Genomic DNA, 22,260 nt, shown 5'->3' with positions numbered 1-22,260 from the left:
GTCAATCAACAGACCATCTGGAGCAGCAAAAGCTTATACCCAGGCTACAATCAATCCCCTGGCACCATCCTCCCGCCTGCCAACAATGCTGTGGAAACACAAAAGCTGTCCTTCTGCAAGCCCCGGTCTGAACACGACCTGGTGGGCCAAGATGCACAAACTCCATAGCCCAGAGAGAGGAAAGAATGGCTGACGAGCCTGTGAGAAGAGACTTGATACTATGTGTGGACGGATTTGCCTACAGAAAAAGCAAGGAGCCTTGAGGGGGGGGCAGTGGTTAAAGCACTGGGCAGCTAATCAAAAGGCTGCTGTTGTTGTTGCTGTTGTTGTTGTGTGCTGTCATGTCAACTATGGCTCACAGTGACCCTACAAATAGTAGATGTGCACCCTTCCCCATTCTCACTAATACTTGAGACCATGGGTACAGTCCCTCTGTCTTGTGAACTTTCCTCTCTTTTGCTACCCTCCACCTTTTCCAGAATGATGCCTTTTTCCAAGGACTGGCCCTGCTGACAACATGCTCCCATGTGCGAGACCAAACATCGCGGCCCTTGCCTGTAAGGAGCACCCTGGTTGCACTGCCTCTAAGTTACACATGTCTGTTCTTTTGACAGTCCACCAGGCATTCCGTAATCTTTCCCCACACCACAGTTCAAAGGCATCTCCTGTCATCCTTATTCACTATCCAACTTTCAGACACACAGAAAGCAACTGAAAAGACAAGAAATGGCTTGGGCTGGGCGCACCATGGGCTTGAAACTGCCATTGTTGCCCTTTAGCGCTTTGGAGAGGTCACTGACGGGAGGTGTTCCTAATGCACCTTGTCTTTTGATTTCTTGACTGCTGGTGCCAAAGGCATTGAATCTGGATCCAGGTAAGATGAATCACTAGCATTTCCCATCCTTTCTCCATCCGTCATGAGGTGTCTGTTGGCCCAGTGGTGAGGATTTTTGTCTTCTTGATGTTGAGATGTATCCATATTGAAGGCTGTGCTCCAAGTCCTCTGCACTTTCAGTGTAGTCTGCATCAGGTAGTTTTGATAGGTCCTCCTCCAGGCTTGATGCCACATTCCTCTTCATTTAGTCTAGCTTCTCGAATGATCTGCTTAAATAGGTATGGAGAAGGGCACAACCGGACACACACCTTTCTTGATTTTAACCTCTCAGTGCTCCCTTGCTCTGAAAGGACAGCCGTGTCCTGATCTAGGTACACGTTTCATATGGGCTTCATTAAGTGTTCTGGGATTCCCATTCTCCTCAATGTTAGCCGTAACTTGTTAGGATCTACACAAATTCTTTGCATAGTCAATAAGGCACAAACAGACATCCTTTTGGTATTCTTTGCTTTTAGCCCAGATCCATCTGACTCACATCAGCAATGATATATACCCAGTGTCACAGCCTCTCCTAAATCCAGCTCAAATTTCTGGGAGACTTCTATCAAGGCACTGTCCTAACCACTTTTCCCCCCATACTCTCAAGCAAGATTTTGCTTGCATGTGAAATTAATGACATTGTTCAATAAATTCCACATTCAGTTGGATCAAACTCATCAGCTGCCTCTGGAAAGATTCCCTACACTCTGTACTACAGGATCGCTGAGTCTTAACAGATTCAATGGCTATGGGTTTGGGTTTTCTAGATCTTAGTTCTTAAAAAAAATGATACTGGGATTGATCAGCCATGGGACTGGGGCGGGGGCAAGAAGAGCAAGAATCATAGGTACTAATGCTCACAGATGGGCCACTATCCTCCCAAGCTGCAATGTGTGCTGGGCCTGCTGGGAATTCAGTCCTGAGGGGCTGTCCGCCAGGTCCCCTCCAATCTGGCACAGCCATGTGAACTGGGGGTAGCAATGCAGTGGACACACTTCCAGGCAGGGTGAGTCCCCTGGGGCACACCTCCCACCCAAGCTGAATGGGGGACAGCAGAGCCACAGGACAGGAGGCCTGGGTTGCTCAGAGTCACTCTGTAGAAGAAAAGTACCTGCCAACCTATTAAAAGAGGAAGAAATCCACCTCTTGTGTTAAGTCATTCAAATACAGGGCCTATTGATCATGATTATTTCTATTCTCCTAGGAGGACAGAAGGAGAATTGATGCCTTTGAGCTGTGGTGCTGCAGAAGAGTATTGAGGGTACCATGGACTGCTAGGAAAACAGATTCATCATGGAAAGGGTTAAACCGAGAGGCTCCTTGGAGGCAAGGATTCTGAGGCTCCGCCTAACATACTTTGGACATGTTGTGAGGAGAGGCTGGTCCTTGGAGAGGGACATCACGCTTGGGAGGGTGGAGGGACGGCGCAGGAGAGGAAGGCCCTCTATGAGGTGGATTGATTCAGTGACTGGGGTAATCGGGATGGGAGTGCCAGAGACAGTGCGACTGGCACAGGACAGAGCAGCATTTAGAGCTGTTGTACATAGGGTCGCTATGAGTCACAAGCGACTCGACGGCACATAACAACAACAACAACAACAGTTCAAATAAGGCCCAACAGCACAGCGATTCCCTCATGACAGATGGAGGCATTGGGCTAGCTCACTTCTAGAATCTGGCCACCTGAAATCAGCCACCACCCACCAGCCAGCTTGCCACACTGTGGCGGCTTCAGTCACCACGGAAGACAACTCAGTCAATGTACGCCCTACAGACAACAGAATATCATCCAACAGAGTGCCGAATATTCCTCCCCATCCCAGGTTGGAGGGCACTCAAAATACACAGTGGCCACAAGGACAGACTTGAGCAAGCTGATGCTCACAAGGACAGCGCAGGACTGGCCCATCGCCTTCTGTCGTCCTCAGGTCACCATGACATAGGATTGATTGCTCAGTGCAATCAACAGGCACGATGACATCAGATTAGCTCTCCTGGTTCTACTTCGGAGCTCAGACAATTTGCCAGTTAGGATTTGCTTGTCTATGTGGGCAATCAATGGGGCTACAGAGATGAGCCATTGTGCCTGCAGCCTCTCTCCATTTGAGGGACAGGCGCTCGCTCCTCTTGCACGGAGCCAGGGAGAGTCTCCAGGAATTAAGGGCACACGGAATAAAAGAGGAGGGTAAAGTGGTGGGAACAACTGTTGAGTGAACAAAAGAGGCCAGGAGGAGAGAGATCCCACCAGATCTGTTTCACACTGACCACCATTCTGCAGTGCGCTCCAATCTCATTTCTGTTCTGTTCTGTCTCCCCCCACTCCTCCCTTTGTCCGACACGAGGTCCAGGAGACGATTCTGTCTGTCCTTATCACCACTGTCTCCCCAGGACCTGGAACAGTGTCCAGCACACAGGAAACATGCACTGTTTATTGAATAAATGAACAAAGAAATGACTGGTCAAACTTGCCAATCTTAGTCCAGAAACAGAAAAGTGTTCCTGTAATACGTGGGGCTTTTTTTGCCTTTAGCAAACGATGGCCCCCAATACCTCAAAGTCTAGGCCCTCTCCCTTACTTTTTTAAAAATTTATTTATTTATTTATTCTTTTTCTGTGTGTACCATCAAATTGGATCTGACTGCTACAGGAGGAGATTGTTCCTCCTTCTTCAGCAGAGCATCTGGTGGGTTTGAACCGCGCACCTCTGGGATTGCAGTGCAGTTTCCTGCCAGTAGGCCACCAGAGCTCGCCCCTCTCCCTTACTTTTAAAGTGGTTCCTGTGATTGTGAGGTGCTCCTGAGTCCAGTACAACTTAGAGTGAGCCTGTGAACAACAGACCCGAACTCTGTCCCGTCCTGTGCCATCCTCACAATCGCCAGCACACCTGAGCTGCAGTCACAGTGTCAATTCATCTCGTTGAGGGCCTCCACTCTTTGATTATCCCTCCACCTTTCCAAGTGTGACATCTTTTTTCCCCAAAGACTGGTCCTTCCTAACGACATTCCCAATACCCCTAAGATAAAGCTTTGCCGTCCTTGACTCTAAGGAGCACTCCGGCTGCACTATCTCCAAGAAATATCTGTTTATGCTTTTGGCAGTCTGTGGGCTATTCCGTACTCTTCTCCAGTACCAAACAAATGATACTTTTGACTTTTGGTGTTGGAGAAGAGTACTTTTAAAGTTATAGACCCTTACATTTTTCTTAACCTTTGATTTTTTAAGTCATTTTGGGTAACTTCTGATTGCAATTATAGAGAAGTCCATAAAAATGAAAGCCTAGATATTTCACTTCATCCATTTAAGGGAAAGAAAATCTCAAAGATGTCTTTATTAAAACAAAGCAAAGTGTTACAATTAAATACACGAAGACCTGAAGTTAGAGAGCCACACGAGAAGAATGTGCTCAGTGTTTCTCAAACTGAAAGAGGTGGTGGAGAGGGGAGAAAAATCATGCCTAGAATTGCAAAACTGAACTCTGCGGGGGAAATTCTGAATGATGCAGTAAGCATCAAGAGAAGGTGGAAAGAATACTATCACTGTACCCAAAAGAATTGGCCGATGCTCAACCATTTCAGGAGGCAGTATTTACGATCCAAGAACCAACAGTCACGAAGGAAGAAATCCCAGCTGCACTGAAGTCAGTGGTGGAAAGCAGGGCCATGGAATTGATGAGATACCACTTAAAATGCTTCAACAAACTGATGACTAGACAAGCTAGAACCAGAAGTTCAGGACCCATTGAACAAACACGCCCAGAGAGGGCCAACTCCAAGCCAGGTTCCAGGCGAGGTCGGCAGGGGCAAAGCCTCCAGGACGCTAGCATGATGAGGCTCTGACCACAAAGCTACGACAGCAAGTTTGCCAATTCCACCAATTTCTGATGGACGGTGGCAGAGATAATTCTCTCTTGTCCAGCAGTCCCCTTGGGTACTTTGGGGATCTGTCCTTATAAGCTCAGAACACTGGCAGTCTCTCCAGCCCTCCCAAAGATGGGGTATGCTACCCACACATCTCATTATAAGTCTCTATTTGCTAAGCTAGAGTGGTTTCTGTTGTGTGCCAGTAAAAACACTAACCTTGTCTAGGCTTGCCTCTCTGCATGGAACAGACTTCTCCCTGTTGGCCATCCCCACCTCTCCTTTGCCTGGTGAACTCCTCTTCACACCTCACAGCTCAGCTCAAGCTTCACTTCTTTCGGACAGCCTGGCTGGATTTCTCAGTTACAGGGCTCCCAGGGTACTTCCCTGCCTGCAAGACAACTGTCAATTTGTAATTCTGTGTTCACACGTGGCATCACATTATTCACATCCTCCTCCCCTACTGGACTACAAGTTCTCTGAGAGTAAGGCTATATATGGGGTCCTCTGTGTACCCCTGGCATGATGTCTGGCCCCAGAGAAAACCCTTACCAAGAATTTTGCCATGGATGAATGAGGGATAGAGTATTTACTCTCTTAATTTCTGAATACTACTATAACAAACACGGCACGAGTAGGTGGCTTGCAATAACAGAAATGGATTTTTTCACTTCTGGGAGTTAGAAGACTGCCTTCAAGGTAGGGCTCTAAGGTGAAGCCTTCTCTATCTAAATAGATAGCTGCCAGCCACCAAGCTTGCAGATGTACCTTTCGCTGTGCGTTTGTGTCTGTTCTGCCTTTTTTAATCAGCTTCTTTCTCATAACTCCAAAGTGATTAGAATTAGGACCTCCCCTCCACTGGTTGAGCCTCTTGTTGGGTTCTGCACGCTGTTGAGTTGGTTCCAATTGCTAGTGACCCCTATGCACAACAGAATGAAACACTGCCCGACTAGTCCAGCGCCATTGTTGTTAACCTAACAGATAGACCCTCATTAATGACTTCCACCAGGAGTTACGATTCCAACATCGTCTGAGGAGGACATGATTCCATCTGTAACCCCTTCCCGGCGAGTCAGGCGGGGGGTCTGAGAGGACACAGACACATGAAGCGCCCAGGAGCAAATCAGCACAGTGAGCGCTGACAATTGTCACTGCCTCTAGTGGCACTATGAAGCATGACACTAACCAATGGCCTAAGATCCAGGGGGACACTAATGAGTCTGAGTTCCAAAAGTATCTTTTGCTTGTCTTTTGTTAAAGGGGCTTCAGCAGTCACAGTGCTGTGTACATTACATAGTGGATTCTAAGATCCCGCCAGGACATCTGGTGCCCAGAGCCCCATCTCTGCCTCAGAAGAGCCAGCTGTCCAAAGACCTGGCAGCACCTCACTTGACCAGAGGAAAATACTCGTTTCAGCCTGTTAGTATGACGCACTAATAAAAAAAATCAATAAATGAAAATAAAAACAGGAGCACAGGTTATGACTAGGCAATTCACAGCAAAGGAAATACAAATGGCTGTTAGATTTGAGATGTTCCACTTCACTAACACAGAGAAATGCTAAACGAAAAACTAGACAGAGCTATTTTTCACCTATCAGATTGGCAAACTTCCACAAGCCTGCCAGAATATTGTGTTTGTGAGGATATGAGGAAATAGGCAGCTTTATGGTCTATTGACAAGCATGAATACTGGTACATTCTCCAAGTTGAGAAACCCTCTAATCCAGATGTAGGCAGAGACCTGAGCCATCAAACCAGAACTGGCTAGGGGCAGGGAGTGGGAGGTGCTGGAAGCGTAAGCAGAGGGAACCGAGCTGAATGCAGGCAGAGCAGGGGTGGGGGTGAGAAGAAGATATAAGTGCCTCATGTGTTATCTGCATAATGGGAAAGGTCCCTCATCTGCCCTTACATGCAAAATTCTTGTCTGTCAAATATTGCTCTAAAGTTGAGCATCCAAATCAAGATGGACTAGGGAGAAGGACTGACCATCCACTTCTGAAATAACAGGCCTCAGAAAACCCTATGCACAACAGAACACACTTGGAGTAGTCTAGCAGATACGGCACTGGAAGTATACTGGAGCCTTCTTACTAGGAATCACAAAGGAGGAGGTATAGCTGCAGACTCTACTGATTGGGATGTGGAAGGTGTGAAGTAGGAATGTAGGGAAATTAGAAAATGTTAAGGAAAAAATGGAATGTGTAAGTACTGACATTGGTGAAATGAAATGGATTGGCACGGGACACTCTGAATCAATCATATGACCTACTATGCTGGAAATGAAAAGCTGAGGAAAAATGGGTTCTCATTCACAGTCAAAAAGACCATCTCTAGATCCATCTTGAAATACAATGTTGTGAGTGACAGGATTATATCCACATGCATACAAGGAGGAAATGTTAACAGTACTATCATTAGAATATATGCACCAACAACCAGGGCCAAAGAGGAGTAAATAGATGACTTCTGCCAACTATTGCAGTCAGAGATCGATCGAACATGTAATCAAGATGCATTAATCATGATGGGTGACTGGAATGCAAAAGTTGGAAACAGGAAAGAAGGATCAATAGTTTCTTAGAAAGCATGGACTTGGTGACAGAAATGAAGCTGAAGAGAGAATGACAAAATTCTGTACAATCAATGACCTATCCACCACAAATACCTTTTGTAAGAAACACAAACAACAACTATACACATAGACTTCACCTGATGGTCTACACAGGAATCAGACCTAATACTTAACCTATGAAGAAGCTCAATATCAGCTGTGAAAACCAGGCCAAGTGCTGACTGTGAAAAAGACTATCAACTACTCACATGCAAGTTCAAACTTAAACTAAAGAACATCAAATCCACATGAACCTAAGTTTGACTTCGAGTCTATCAGACCAGAATTGAAAGACTATCTTAGGAACAAGTTCAAGGGCTTGAACACTAATGAGGGGAGACCAGATGAACTATGGGAGGATATCATCCATAAAGAATGGAAAAGGTCAGAACAAAGACAGAGGAGGGAGAAAAGACCAAGTTAGATGTCAGAAGAGACTCTGAATATGGCACTAGAGCACCGAGAAGCCAAAGCAAAGAGAAGACAGCAGGAAGTTAAGGAGCTGAACAGAAGACTTAAAGACAGCTCAGGAAGACAAAGCAAATAAAATACAATAATGAAATGTGCAAAGAGCTGGAGTCAAAACTAAAAGTAAGAAACTTGCTCAGCACTTCTTAAGCTAAAGGAACTGAAAAACAAACTCGAGCCTTGGGTCACAATACTTAAAGATGCCAAGGGCTGAGTGCTGAATGGTATAGGGAGCACCAAAAGAAGACAGAATTAGTGAGTACACACAGTCACTGTACCAAAAAGAATTGGCCGACACAGAAGAATTTGATGAAATAATATATAATCAAGAGTCAGTGGTGATGAAGGAGGAGGAAGTTCAACCTGCTCTGAAGGAATTGGCAAAAAACAAAGCCCCAGGAACTGATGGAATATCAATTCAACAAGCAGATGCTGCCCTGGACTAGCTCAATAGGCTGTGCCAAGAAATCCGAAGAACAACTACCTGGCCAACTGACTGGAAGAGATCTATATTTATTCCCATTCCAAAAAGGTGACGGAGTATGGGAATTATTAAACAATATCACTAATACCACATGCACTCCAGCAAGATCCTGCTGAAGATTATCCACAAATGATTGGAACAATACATTGACAGAGAACTGTCAGATGTGCAAGGTGGGTTTAGAAAAAGTGGTGGCACTAGGGACATTACAGCTAATGTTAGACGGATCTTAACTGAAAGCAGAGAGTACCAGAGGTATATCTTATCTCTGTTTCATTGACTATGCAAAGGCATTTGACTGTGTGGATCACAACAAATTGTGGCAAGCCTTGAGAAGAATGAGTACTTTCTTGCACTCATGCGAAACCTATCCTTAGACCAGGAAGCAGTCCTCCGAACAGAGCAGTGAAACACTGCACGGTCAGAACAGAGCAGTGAAACACTGCACGGTTCAAAATCAGGAAAGGTGTGTGTCAGGGATGCATCCTATCTCCACACCTTTTCAATCTATGTGCAGAACAGATCATTTGGGATGCTGGACTTTAAAGAGAAGAAATGTGGCATCAGGATTGGAGGAAGACTCATCAACAACCTGCGTTACGCATATGACTCAACCTCACTCGCTCTGAAGAGGACATGAGGTGTATGCTGCAGAAGGTCAAGGACTGTAGTCTTCAATATGGATTGAAGCTCAACATCAAGAAGATAAAGATCTCATCACCACTGGGCCAACTGGCAGCTTCATGATAGAAGCAGAAGAGCTTGAGATTGTTAGAAATTTCAGCCTGTCTGGTTCCACAATCAGCACTCCTGGCACACCAGCTGTCAGGAAATCAAAAGATGAACCACATTAGGAAAGTCTGCTGTTAGGAACCTCACTGGCGTACTGAAGAGCAACTATGTCAGTCTGAAGACTAAGGTGCACCTGATCCAGGCCATGGCTTTGCAATCACTAGCTATGCATCAGAGTGCTAGACAATGACTAAGGATGATAGAAGAATTGATGCCTTTGAGTTGTAGAGTTGTGGTGCTGGAGAAGAGTGTTGACTACACCGTGGACTTTCAGGAGAACAAACAGGTCTGTCCTGAAGAGGGTGAAACCAAGCCAGTCCCTGGAGGCAAGGATTTTGAAGCTCCATCTCACATACTTTGGGCATGTGGCCAGAAGGGACTAGTCCTTGGAGAAAGACATCATGCTGGGGAAGACGCAGGAAAGGAGGATCTAGGATGAGATGGATTGACTCAGTAATTGGGGTAATGGGAGTAGGTCTGTCGGAGATGATGAGATTGGCTCTGGATTGGGCAGGGTTCAGTGCTATTGTACCTAGGGTCGCTATGAATCGCACGACTCAATGACACATAACAACACTAAAAGAAAGATATTTACTTGTGTTTTATTGATTATGCAAAAGCATTTGACTATGTGGATCATGATAAATTATAGACTAACATTGAGAAGAATAGAAATCCTAGACTACGTAACTGTGCTCATAGAAAACTTGTATATAGATCAAGAAGCAGTCATTTGATCAGACAAAGGGATACAAGGTTTAAAATCAGGAAAGATGTGTGCTTTTTCCACTTCTGTTCAATATGCATGCTGAGCAAATCATTTAAGAAGATGGGCTCTATGAAGAACGAGGTGGCATCAAGAAAGGAAGGAAGATTTATCAACAACCTGTGTTTTGCAGATGATACAACCTTGCTCGTAGAAAGTAAAAAAGACTTGAAACACTGAAGAAAAATCAAGAATACAGCCTTCAATGTGGATTACATTTCAGCAACAATAAAAAAAACAAAAAAACAAAAAACCAAAACCTTCACCACTGAACCAGCAGGCATCATCATGATAAACGGAGAAAAGACTGAAGTTGTCAACTATTTCATTGTACTTGGATCCACAATCAACACCCATGGTTCCAGCAGTCAAGAAATCAGAAGACAAGTTGTATTGCGGAGACCTGCTGTCAAGGATCTATTTAAAGTTCTAGGATCTCTTTAAAGAGCAAGGATGTCAATTTAAAGACTAAAATATACCTGACCCAAATCATAGTATTTTCAATTACTTCATATGCATGTGGAGGTTGGATTATAAATAAAGAAATCAAAGAAGGAACTGATTCCTTTGAATAGTGGTGTTGGTGAAGAGTACTGAATATACACAGACTGTCAAAAGAACAAGGCGATCTGTCTTGGAAGTGCAACCAAGGTGCTTCTTAGAGACAAGGATGGTGAAACTTCATCTCACACACTTTGTGCATGTTGTCAGGAGGGACCAGTCCTTGGAAAATGATGTCATGCATGCTGGGAAAAGTAGAAGGTCAGCAAAAGAGAGGAAGACCCTCAACAAGACAGACGGACTGACACAATGACTACAATAGGCTTGAGCAGGGTAGAAAAGGTTGTCATAAAAGCCAAGTACGGTGAGGGGCCAAGGAAAACACTCAATGAAGCGGCATGCCAGAGGAGTCATAAGGCTGGACCCAAAGATATCAACAGGCCTGCAGAAGAAGCAGGACTAAGCAATATTCTGCTGATATTCCTGGTTTGTTCACCCACTCAGTGGCAACCAGCAAGGATTGAGTTGTGTCTCCCAAAAATATATGTTGACTTGGTTAGGCCATTTATTCTCAGGATTGTGTAATAAATTATGTAGTGTGCTGTAAATCTTGAACTCTGTTATGTTAATGAGGCAGGGTTGTTGTGCTGCTGTTGTTAGGTGCCATTGAGTTGAGTACAACTCATAGCAACCCTATGAACAAAAGATGTGAACCCTGTTCTGTCCTGCGCCATCCTCACACTTTCTGGCACACAAGAGCCCATTGCAGCTGTCACCGTGTCAATCCACTTGGTTGAGGGTCTTCCTCGCCTTCGCCGACCCTCCACCCTTCCCAGCATCATGTCCCTCTTCAAGGAATAGCACCTACTAGCAACATGTCCAAAGTATGTGAGGTGAAGGCTCATCATTCTTGGCTCGCAAGAGCACTCCCACTGCACCATCACCAAGACATTATCTGTTCATTCTCTTGACCGTCCATGGGATGTTCAGTGCTTTTCTCCAACACCACAGCTCAAAGACATAAATTCTTTTTCTGTCATCTTTATTCACTCTCCAGGTCTCAGATGCATAGCTAATAATCAGAAAGACTATGGCATGAATCAGATGCACCTTAGTCCTCAAATTGACATCACTACTCCTCTATAATTTGGAAATGTCCCTAACTGCAGATTTACCCAGTGCAATGTGCCTCCTCCTTATTTCTTGACTGCTCGTACCATGGGTGTTAATTATGGATCCAAGCAAGAAGAAGCTGATAACAGTTTCAATCTCCTCTCAATCCATCACGGCACTGCCTATTGGTCCAGTGGTAAGAATCTTTGTTTCCTTGCTATTGAGACACAATCCATACTGAAGGCTGCACTCCCTGATCTTCTGCAGCAAGTGCTTCAAGTCCTCACTTTCAAAAAGTAAGGTTGTGGGGAGCTCTGGTGGCCTACTGGCAAGGAGCTGCAACTATAATCCCAGAGGTGCACGGTTCAAATCCACCACATGCTCTGCCGGGGAAGGAGGGACAATCTCCTCCTGTACCAGTCAGATCTGATTTGACGGTACACACACACAAAAATAATAAAATTTAAAAAAAAATAAGGTTGTGTCATCTACATAATGCAGGTTATTGACGAATCTCCCTCTGATCCTGATGCCACATTCCTCTTCATACAGTCCAGCTTCTCGGACAATTTGCTCAGCATACAGACTGAATAGATATGGAGAGAGAATACAGCCTGGACACCCTCCTTTCCCAATTCCAAACCATGCAAATCAATACAAAACAAAGGAGGGGGAATGTTTTCCAGCAGAAAAGGAGACTAAGAGATTGGACATCATAAGGCACCAAATTCAGGGGGGCACTCATGTCATCCAATCAAGGGGCCAGGAAGAAGGGGCCAGCGAGTCCAGGCCTACTGTTCAAGACACAGAGAGTGACTACTCCTCCAGCCACTAACAATCTGGCCTCTAGAGCACCAGGAGGAACGCTGCGGTAACGTGCACGTCAACACCCTGGGGATGTGGGGATTTACCTCCAGCCCCGCTCATAGCTTCCCTAAAGGAACAGGAATTTCACAAAGGGTGTGATTTTCCTGTTTAAAGATGCTTATTTTTGTGCCACAGGCTCTCCAAAGCCAGCCAACTGCTACATCTGGGGCTCAGCTGAAGAAATAGCTGTGTGTTCCATCATGGAGGGAGGCTGAGCTGTGCTGGACCGCAAAGAAAACGGGAGGCCCCCTCATTCCTTCAATGTGGCATCAATATGGGATTTTCACAAATAGTTCACTATTTTTGGTTAGAGAAAGATCATTTCTTTCTCATATACGGGACTAACAAAAGAGAAATGTGAGTTTATATTCATTTAAGAGAATTTGAAATCTTTATAAATATTTACAAAATTAAAACTCAGAGAGGATAAGAATGGCACAGGGTTGGTCAGAGTTCAAGTCTGCTGTTCATAGAGTCGCTGTGAGTCTTACTTGATTAGAAAGAACCTAACAACTTTGAGCCTAGAACTGAAATCCTGTTCTCATCTTCCCTGTGTCTCAAAAGCCCTGTGAACTCAACTTCCAGCCAAATAATAAAGCCTATAAGGAGATCAATAACACTAGGGAGGGAAGCATTCCCTAGAAAAATAAGCCATGCAAGATCAAATGTGCAGCATTTCCTAAATAAACTAGGAAAGGTTTAGGAGCTAAAGAAAGAAGGAGTAAATTAAAATGGCAGACAAAGAGAGGAGATAGGCAGTGTTGTTATAATGTGTGGTTATAACCAGTGTCATAAACTCACTGGGTGCAAACTGTACTGTTGAGTGGATAACCAAATAGTTCTGTAAACTTTTACTCAAATAAATAAATAAATGAAAAAGTTAATTTTGGAAAGTGCAGAATGAAAGAAAGAAGAACAACAGTCTAAATAATATTCCTCATCATTGAAGACCAGAGGTATAGTCGTTATTACTCAAAATTATAAATGAGGAAGTTCCTTTTTCAAAGTTTTCCCTAAGGAAGAGGTTTTTTTTTCTTTTTTGCCACAAATATTTCTTAAACAACCACTTTTTGCTTCTAGCGACCACTCTGACACACAACCTCTATCAGCAAGAATGACTCGGGGAGAAAAGTTTGCTTTGTCAAATTGCACTCAAATTGCAGTTTTTTGTTGTTTTTTTAAAAAATTATTTTATTTTATTTTATTATTTCTGTGTGAGTGTACCGTCAAATCAGATCTGACTAGTACAGAAGGAGATTGTTCCTCCTTCCCCTGGTGGATTTGAACCGTGCGCCTCTGGGATTGTAGTTGCAGATCCTTGCCACTAGGCCACCAGAGCTCCCCTCAAAGTGCAGTTTTAAGAAGGAATACAGACCAGCTACTTCTGCCTTCCAAAACCTCACAACCTAATAGGAGGTAAAACATAGCACCATTAACAGTACACTGTATGGGACGTTTGGGAAAAAAATGTGGGCCCAGCTCTTCTATAGGAGGGGCTGGGAGATAAGGGAGACAAAGGCAGAAGGGCATTTAAGACATAGCAAAGACCACAAACTGGCCAGGTGTGTTCTAAAGACACGCAGAAGGGTAGAAACAGACACAGAAAAGATCTAGGAAAGCAAACAAGCAGCACAACAAGGACATTTGTGTGGGCAGCTTTAGATCTTCCTTGGAATAAAAAGTGAGCCCATCCCAAAGCCACGTCGCCAGTGCAAAGCAGGTCTCCACTGTCCCACTGCCATAAAACCCAAGACACCACTTACCCGGATAAGAGAAGCCTGAAGACGAGGGGGCTTGGCTCCGGGGGCCCCTGACGAGCTTCCTTCAGGTTGGACGAGGGACTGTCTGGCCTCATATGAAGCTGAAAGAGCAAGAGGCAAAGTTAGTACGGTATCCCAAGCTTCCACCTGGAAATGACACGACTTCACGCTCAAATCAATGCAGCATCTGCCCTTCAGGGATGAATCAGAAAAGGAATCCGAGGGGATGCAGAGGACAGATGAACACTGATGTGCTTGAACACAACTTAACTGGACAAGCTAAAGACAGAAACCAATCAATGAGGAGGCCATGAAATCTTTATATCTGACTGCATAGCAAGTAACTGTGAAGACTATGGCATGGATCAGGCACACCTTAGTCTCCAGGTTCACATCCATGCTCTGGAGAGGCCCCTGATAATTTATTTTCCCAGTGCACTTCATCTTTGGATTTCCTGACTGCTGGTGCCAAGAATGTCAACTGTGGAGCCGAGCAAGCTGTAATTGTTAACAATCTCAGTATCTTCTCCATCTATCATGATGCTGCCAATAGGCCCAGTGGTGAGAGTCTTTGTTTTCTTAATACTGAGCTTCAATCCATATTGAAGAGTACAGTCCTTGACCTTCGGCAGCAAGTGGTTTGGGTCCTCCTCAGTCTCGGACCTTGGAAATGGACATAATGCTTAAAAGGGTGCAGGGACAAAGCAGGAAAGGTGGATTGACACAGTGACCAGGGTAATGGGGCAAGTGTATCACAGACAGTGAGACTGGCTCAAGATAGGGAAGGGTTTTGTCTTCATTCTCAAAGAGGTGGGCTTGAGAAAGTGTGAAAATGCCTTTGGCAAGAGAGTTACTATATCCCTTCTTGGAAGATGAAAAGAAAAAGCATTAAAAGAATGACTAGTTCAAAGCCCAAACTTTCATTTTATGGATGTAAAATGTCCAGGTTGAGACAAGATGACCACAGTGTTCAGCCGTGCACAGAACAGCGGTTCTTTGTGTAGGTTGTTCAACAGTGTTGTGTCCACCCACAGGAGGGAAAGCCAGATTCACAGAAGGTTGTTCATTCTGAAGAAAGCAACCCTAATTCTCTATATGACTTCCCGGATTTCTATGCAGTCACAGAAAGCCTTACCACTCAGTAATTCTGGTTAATGCACCAAGATAATATAGTAACATTTCATTTTTTGGTGAAGTATGTGGCACTTATTTCTTTTGGTGTCATTTTTTTCAATAAAACTTTTATTATGGGGGGAGGGAGAGACAGGGAAGGGTGCCGAGTTCTTGTGCACAGGGTTGCTATGAGTTGCAAGCAATTTGATGGCACATAACAACAGCAGCAGCAAGGATGAGAATAAAGTGAAAGTGGAATGGTGAAAACCTAAATGGAGATGGAGAACAAAAGAAGTGAGAAAAGTGACACATAATAACGTGTATACGATCTATATGTAAAGTAAATTCTATATACACCTGTGTCAAAGTTCTCCTCTCATGATATACCCTATGCCCCTCGAGAAAATGAATGTTGGATTATATTTGGGGGTTGGGGGATGTGGGGGGGGATTGCGTAGCAATGAGGGAGTTTTTCTTTTGCATTTGAAGGAGAGGAGCAAACGGGGGGGGCGGGGAGAGGGGTGCAACAATGAATTAATGGAATTCCAAAATCTCTGTAGATGTTCATTGAAATGAAAAATAAAGAAATTTAAAAAAAAGAAAAGAAAATGAATGTCGTCTTCAAACATTAAGAATCAATACTATTGTTTATTTAAGGAAAACTTTGAATGGCATATATATTTTAAAAAGTATTCCCCCTTCTCTTCCTAATGGGACAGATATCCATTAATATCTTTGTAAGTTGTTGTTATATGCAGTCAATTTGCCTGCACCATAGCAACCTTATGTATAACATCTCTGAACCCTGCCTTGTCCTGACCCAGTCTTACTTACTCTTGACACATCTACCCCCATTGCCCCAGTTACTGTATCAATCCATCTCATCCAGGGTCTTCCTCTCCTGCACTGTCCTTCCACCCATGATGTCCTTCTCCAAGGACTGGTATCTGCTGGCCACGTGCCCAGTTTGTGAGATGGAGTTTCAAAATCCTAGCCTCCAAGGAGAAACTTGGTTTCACCCTCTCCAAGACAGACCTATTTGTTTTCTTGGTGGTCCATGGTATGTTCAAGACTCTTCTCCAGCACCACATCTCAAAGGCATCAATTCTTCTTCTGTCATCCTTAGTCACTGACAAGCTCTCTGATGCATAGCAAATAATTGCAAAGACCATGGGTTGGATCAGGTGCACCTTAGTCTCTAGACTGACATCCTTGCTTCTCAGCACTCTGGAGAGGTCCCTGACAGCAGATTTTCCAAGTGCAATTCATCTTTTGATTTCTTGACTGCTGATCCTAAGAGTGTTGATTGTGGAGCCAAGCAAGCTGTAGTTGTTAACCTCAATCTCGTCTCCATTTATCATGACGCTGCAGCAAGTTTTCAGAGACAGTTAAACACATGGGAGAAGACTTCCCATACTTTTCTCATGAAGCAGCTGGTGGCCTCAAACTGCGTGCCTTCAGGATTACATCACAGCTTCTTGCCACTAGGCCACCAGAGCTCCCTACTTTCTTTATAAGTATATAAAGTTATGAAAAGGAATAAATGTGCTTTGTATTTATCAGTTCTTATTTTCTGATCCATCAGCTATACAGTAACTAAATCATGGAAATACAGAAGCTAAAAATATTGTTTCTCCCTTTAACAATATGTAAGCAACCAAACACACACACACACACTCTCACTCTCTCTCTCTCTCTCTCTCTCTCTCTCTCACTCTTCCTTCTTTTCCCCAGAACACTTGACAATGACCTCGAAGGTCTTCGGGAGAAGGTGCACAGAACCTATGAAGCTCTGGGCCTTACAACAGACAGGAGGAATTCTCCCTCAGGCTGGAACCTGCCCGACCTCTTTGGGCTAAGAGTTCAAGTTTAGGAAAGTATATAAGTGAATGTAATGCTTGCTTTCTGAAGTTTACTGACACATAAAATGGGGCAGAGAGCAGAGCAGCCTTCCACAGTATCTCAGTTAACATCTTGTGGTCTTTTTAAAATGAAGAAGGTTCAACGGGGCGCCTCAAGGACCACACAGCACTCGCGGGCTTATATCTGCGGTTTTTTCCCCCTTTCTCCCTCGCAACTTTAAACTGCAGGAGAATCTCCCAATCGCCAACCAGCTAAGCAGTAAGAGGGTTTTCAGAACCTACTATAGATGGGCGCAAAAGAGAAAAACTGCCTAGGCAGCATTCACAAAAAGCAAAGAATCCCCTTCTTTCCAAAAAAGGACGATCAGAGGGTGTCATGGACACGTGATAGGAAGCACTTGGCAAAACCCAAGGGACTGCATAAAGCAATGTCAGCTCAGGAGCTGGGTTAACAATAATGTATCGGACTGCAAACAGACCCCCTGTGGTGACAAGTGGCCCACACGGACATGGGATGGTAGGAAGAGGAGGAAGAGCGTGGGGAAGAGGAAAGGGCATAATAGGAACTCTTCAGTATGTTTTGCACAATTTTACGGCAAACCTAAAACTGCTGGAAGAAATAAAATACATTTAGGAAGAAATCCTTTTGAAATGCAGGAGGTAGGGGATGTTTCGGCTGGCCAGCAGGCACTTTTCTTCAATAAGTAGGACTTTTGAAATAATTTTTCTTTAACGTTACAGCAAATTAAACCCTTAAGATGAACTGCTCTATGCTGAAGGTTGTCCTTACTGTCAACTGGAGCGCTAATGGGGTACTACCAGCCATCGTCTCTGCCAGAGAAGCTGACTCCATGCCTCTGGTTCCCAGACAGGAAGGGTGGGAGGAAGCCAGTGGGCCTGAGGCTCCAGCCCCTTGCCTACAAGACCCTGTCTTGGATGAGACGGCTTGAAGGAGTGCCCAGCTGTGTACAGATCACTTCTAGAGACCCGGCTGTGCAGCGGTGCCTCTTCCCCGCCCTGTGAGAAGCACAGGTTGGCCAGGCCTGCAAAGGTGAGTTTACGAAGCCCATGGGGCCACAAATCGAAGTCATGTGCTCCTATCATCTGCATTGGGAAGACCACCATCATTTCTCAACTAGATGTGACCTCGGAGGGAAAAAGAGAAATGGTATTTATTGCTTCTACTCGCTAGGCTCCCAAATGAAATGCAAACCAAGCAATTCAATGCAAAACAAATAACTCTTCGCTCCCTTCACATGAGGTTGGATAAAGGACAGAAAGTACCACCCTCTTCAAGAGGAGGAATGTAAACAAGTTCTAAAGATTCTGAACTGGAACACAAACCTCCAGTAACAATAATAAAGGCTTCGTGTATGCAGCCAGCCCAGTGGATCTTGTCCAAGTGACTTTCAAGAATCCTTTTCAAAAAGAAAACCTGTGCCAGAGTCTGGAAACATGAACCTGCCAGGAACAGTGTGCTTGGTGCTTTGTGGAACATCTCATCTGACCCACCGAGCAGAGCTCCGAGGCAGGGATCACCCCCCTTTCCAGATAATGGAAAGTGAGGCCCAGAGAAATGGAATACCCACAGTCGCCCAGGCTAGAGGTGGGCAGAAATCAGTAACGACAGTCCACCAAGTCGGCCTTTTAGTCCAGGAGTTTATCTTTACAGGTCATGTCCTTCAGTGAGGGTGTATCTTCTAGAACTGAGATGTTAGAAAAAGATGCCTCAGGATATGAACAGACACTTCACCAAAGAAAACATTCAGATGGTGAACAAACACATGAAGAAAATGTTCAAAATCCCTAGCTCACAGATAGATGGAAATCAAAACAGCTATGAGACAAGGGGTCTCTGATGCCCGAGTGGCAAGAAGCTGTCTAGCAATTCCAAAGGCACACAGCTTGAATCCACCAGATCCTCCACTGGAGAAGGAGGGGCAATCTCCTGTGCCTGTCAGATTTGATTCGACGGTACACAACAACAATAATTTAAAAAAACAACCCTATGAGATATGATCTCACCCCAGTAACAATAACAAAGTTAAACAGAACAGCAAACAACAAATGCTGGCGAGGTTGTGGAGAAATTGGAACCTTTATTCACTGTTGGTGGGAGTGTAAAATGGTGCAACCACTGTGGAAGGCAGTATAGCCCTTTCTCAAAAAGTTGGAAATAGAAACCTCATTTGACCCAGCAATTGCACTACTGGAAATATACCCTAAACAAACCAGAACTGCCACCCAAGCAGATATATGCACACCCACATTTATTGCTGCTTTGTTCACAATAGCAAAGAGATGGAAGCTATCCAAGTGCCCATCAACAAATGAATGGATAGAGAAGCTGCAGTATAATAATCACACAATAGAATACTATGCTGCATAGAAAAACAAAGAACTCATGAAATATTATACAAAATTGGTGACCGTAGAGGACATTATTATGCTGAGTGAAATATCTCAGTCACAAAAGGACAAATACTGCATAATGCCACTGTTATAAAACAGGATGGACATGGAGGTTGGGAGAAAACTAAGAAAAGAGGGGATAAATAATTTTTTATATATGTATTAGAGAGAGAGATTGATTGATGTATAAATAATGATAAATAAATAGATGAGGGAAAGAACTGTCTAAAAGAAACGTATGACTCCGTGTTATTTGCATGACAACAGTCCAGAATAAGAGGCGCATAACAAAGTGGACGGGGGGGGGGTAGAGCGGGATAGAGAAAACTGTGCAACAATGAATGAATGGAAATGCAAGTTTTCTGTAAACTCTTGTTAAAATATCAATTAAAAAAGAAAGAACGAACAAGATGCCTCAGCATCAGTAGCTAGGCCCACTGCCAGATAAAAGACGTGAAACAGTGAAGAAACAGCTTTGAGCACTGCAGGCCACTGCCTGGGGGAGGTGAATGAAGGTCGGAGAGCAAGGCGGGAAAGGAGCTCTTTTTACTGTAAGCACTGAAATATCATTTCACTATATGCATCTGAAAGTTCGACAATGACTACGGATGCCAGAAGAATTGTCGATGCCTTTGAGCTGTGGTGTTGGAGAAGAGTATGGAATATTCCCACGGCCTGCCAAAACAAGCAGCTATGTCTTAGAGAAAGCGCAGCTAGAGTGCTCCTTTAAGCAAGGACAGTGAAGCCTCATCTCACATAATCTGCCCTGCTGTCAGGAGGAGTCCTTGGAGAAGGACATCATGCTGGGAAAGGTGGAGGGTCAGAGAAAGAGAGGAAGACCCTCAATGAGACAGATGGGCAGAGTGACGACAAGGATGGCACAGGACAGGGTCGCTAAGAGTAGCGGTCAACTCAACAGATTCCACCAACTACGACTTTTAAAAATACCTTTTCAAATTATGTATAACAGCATTTACCTCTGAGAGTTATGGGAAGGACAAACCAAAGCACGTAAAGGCCCAGTCACGATGCCTGGCCCATCCATCGAAGCCAACAGACAGCAATGGTCTATGAGCATCTGGTACGGGAAGTTGGCAGGCGTCATGCTGAGAAGGGCTTCCAGTGAGAAACTAACGGGTTTAGAGAAACTCAGCCTCAGTGAATAGCATACTCATACATGTGCCACTACTGAGGGATCAGAGCAGAACTTCGGACAGGGGACTGACCCCTTCAAATGGGCTTTCAGAAAATCATCCCAACACCAAAACTCATTTCTGAAAAGACCTACATGAACAGTATCTCTAGACTAGGTTTAGGAAGATGTTTCATAAGAATCGCTAAGTCTCCCTCCCACCCTGCCACCTCAAGGTGGGAAAGAAATGATGAGATTTTATGATGTATCCAATTACTGAGACAGCAGAAAAATATTCCAGAGAAACCTAAAGTGCTACTGCCTTAGCTGCACTTGAAATCAGAACTTCTTAATGTGATTTGGTTCTGTAAAACACCTTGTAAGTTGTTTTTATGGGGTCTTGTTTCTGGTGGATTTTGACTGTTTGTTTGTTTGGGGGGGGCTGTTATCAGAAAAAAAAATGCTGTACTGATGTAGCAGTTGTCCTACAGACAAACCATTTCCTCATCACATTGCTAATTTCCACAGTACCTTTTCTCCCTGATAGCTCTATTCTTTTATTTTTTTATATTATTCATCTATTTATTCATGGACACATTCTTCCCTTCCACTGTCATACACATGGATTCTAATGGTCCATCCCTTTTGTAATATTTCTTTCACTCATCCCAGTGCAGTATTCATCATCTATCCATTCTTTTCCTGCTCTTCCCTCTGCCCCGTCTCAATCCTATTATTACAAAACGGTCTTATGCAGTATTTATCCCTTTGTGACTGAGATATTTCACTCAGCATAAGGTCTTGCAGACATACCCAGGTTGTGTAGTTTTAGGAATTCGTGGTTTTTCAGTGCTGTGTAACATTTCATCACTCAAGTGTACCCTCATTTCTCTATCCATTCAACCTTTGATGGGCACCTGGCCTGCTTCCATCTCTTTGCTATTATGAATAATGTTGAGATAAACATGGGTGTGCATGTATCTGTGTCACAGCTCTGATTTCTTTGGGGTATATTCCCAGGAATAAGACATCTGGGTCAAATGATCTAAGGCATGCTATTGTAAATAGTGTTGTTATATTTTTGAGGAACATTCTTCTAAGTGGTACTGCACTCTTCTGAAAATTTGCTGTACTGAGGTAATCTGGGTTTGCTGTGATGCCTTGTGCCTTTGGCGAGTCAAATGCCATAACTGTTGCCCATAGTGGACAGTGTTTGGTGGCGCTCCCAGCTGAAGACAGGTTTGGAAGCAGGAGTAGCATCCACTTCCTAAACCACATGCCTCTGGAAACTCTATGAACTTGCAGAAATGATGATAGTTAGATAAAGGCTTCAGGTCTTTTGTTCATAGAGTCACTATGAGTCATGCTCAACTTGACGGCAATCAACAACATTGTAAATCATAGGGATTTCATTGTAGGGATATCATTGTCAATAAGAGATAGATCTGAACTAAAGTCAGAGACTACAGGAAGAATGGCTATTTGTGGGGTTTTTTTTCTTTTTTTACTACGCAATGGTATTTAACTGTGTGGATCATAACAAACTATGGCTAAAACTGAGAAGAATGAGTATTCCAGAACACTTATTTGTGCTCATATGAAGTCTAGATCTAGACAAAGAAGCTGTTGTCCAAACAGAGCAGTGG

The 22,260-nt window shown here is 44.1% G+C and overlaps 1 protein-coding gene across 2 annotated transcripts in view; it reads right to left on the bottom strand.

Annotated features, from left to right (window-relative positions):
- REPS2 (RALBP1 associated Eps domain containing 2) overlaps positions 1–22,260 on the bottom strand; it is a 235,850-nt gene that overhangs the window by 109,530 nt on the left and 104,060 nt on the right. For both annotated transcript variants that reach the window (XM_006892403.1, XM_006892404.1), the window contains exon 5: positions 14,099–14,196. In XM_006892403.1, the coding sequence (XP_006892465.1) occupies positions 14,099–14,196 (98 nt within the window). The remainder of the gene's footprint in view (positions 1–14,098; positions 14,197–22,260) is intronic.

Source organism: Elephantulus edwardii, unplaced genomic scaffold (assembly GCF_000299155.1).
Source record: "Elephantulus edwardii isolate Elephantulus edwardi_28Jun2011 unplaced genomic scaffold, EleEdw1.0 scaffold00115, whole genome shotgun sequence".
Taxonomy (NCBI): Eukaryota; Metazoa; Chordata; class Mammalia; order Macroscelidea; family Macroscelididae; genus Elephantulus; species Elephantulus edwardii.
The sequence above is the reverse complement of the archived record's forward strand: the minus strand, read 5'-3'. Positions and strand labels throughout refer to the sequence as shown.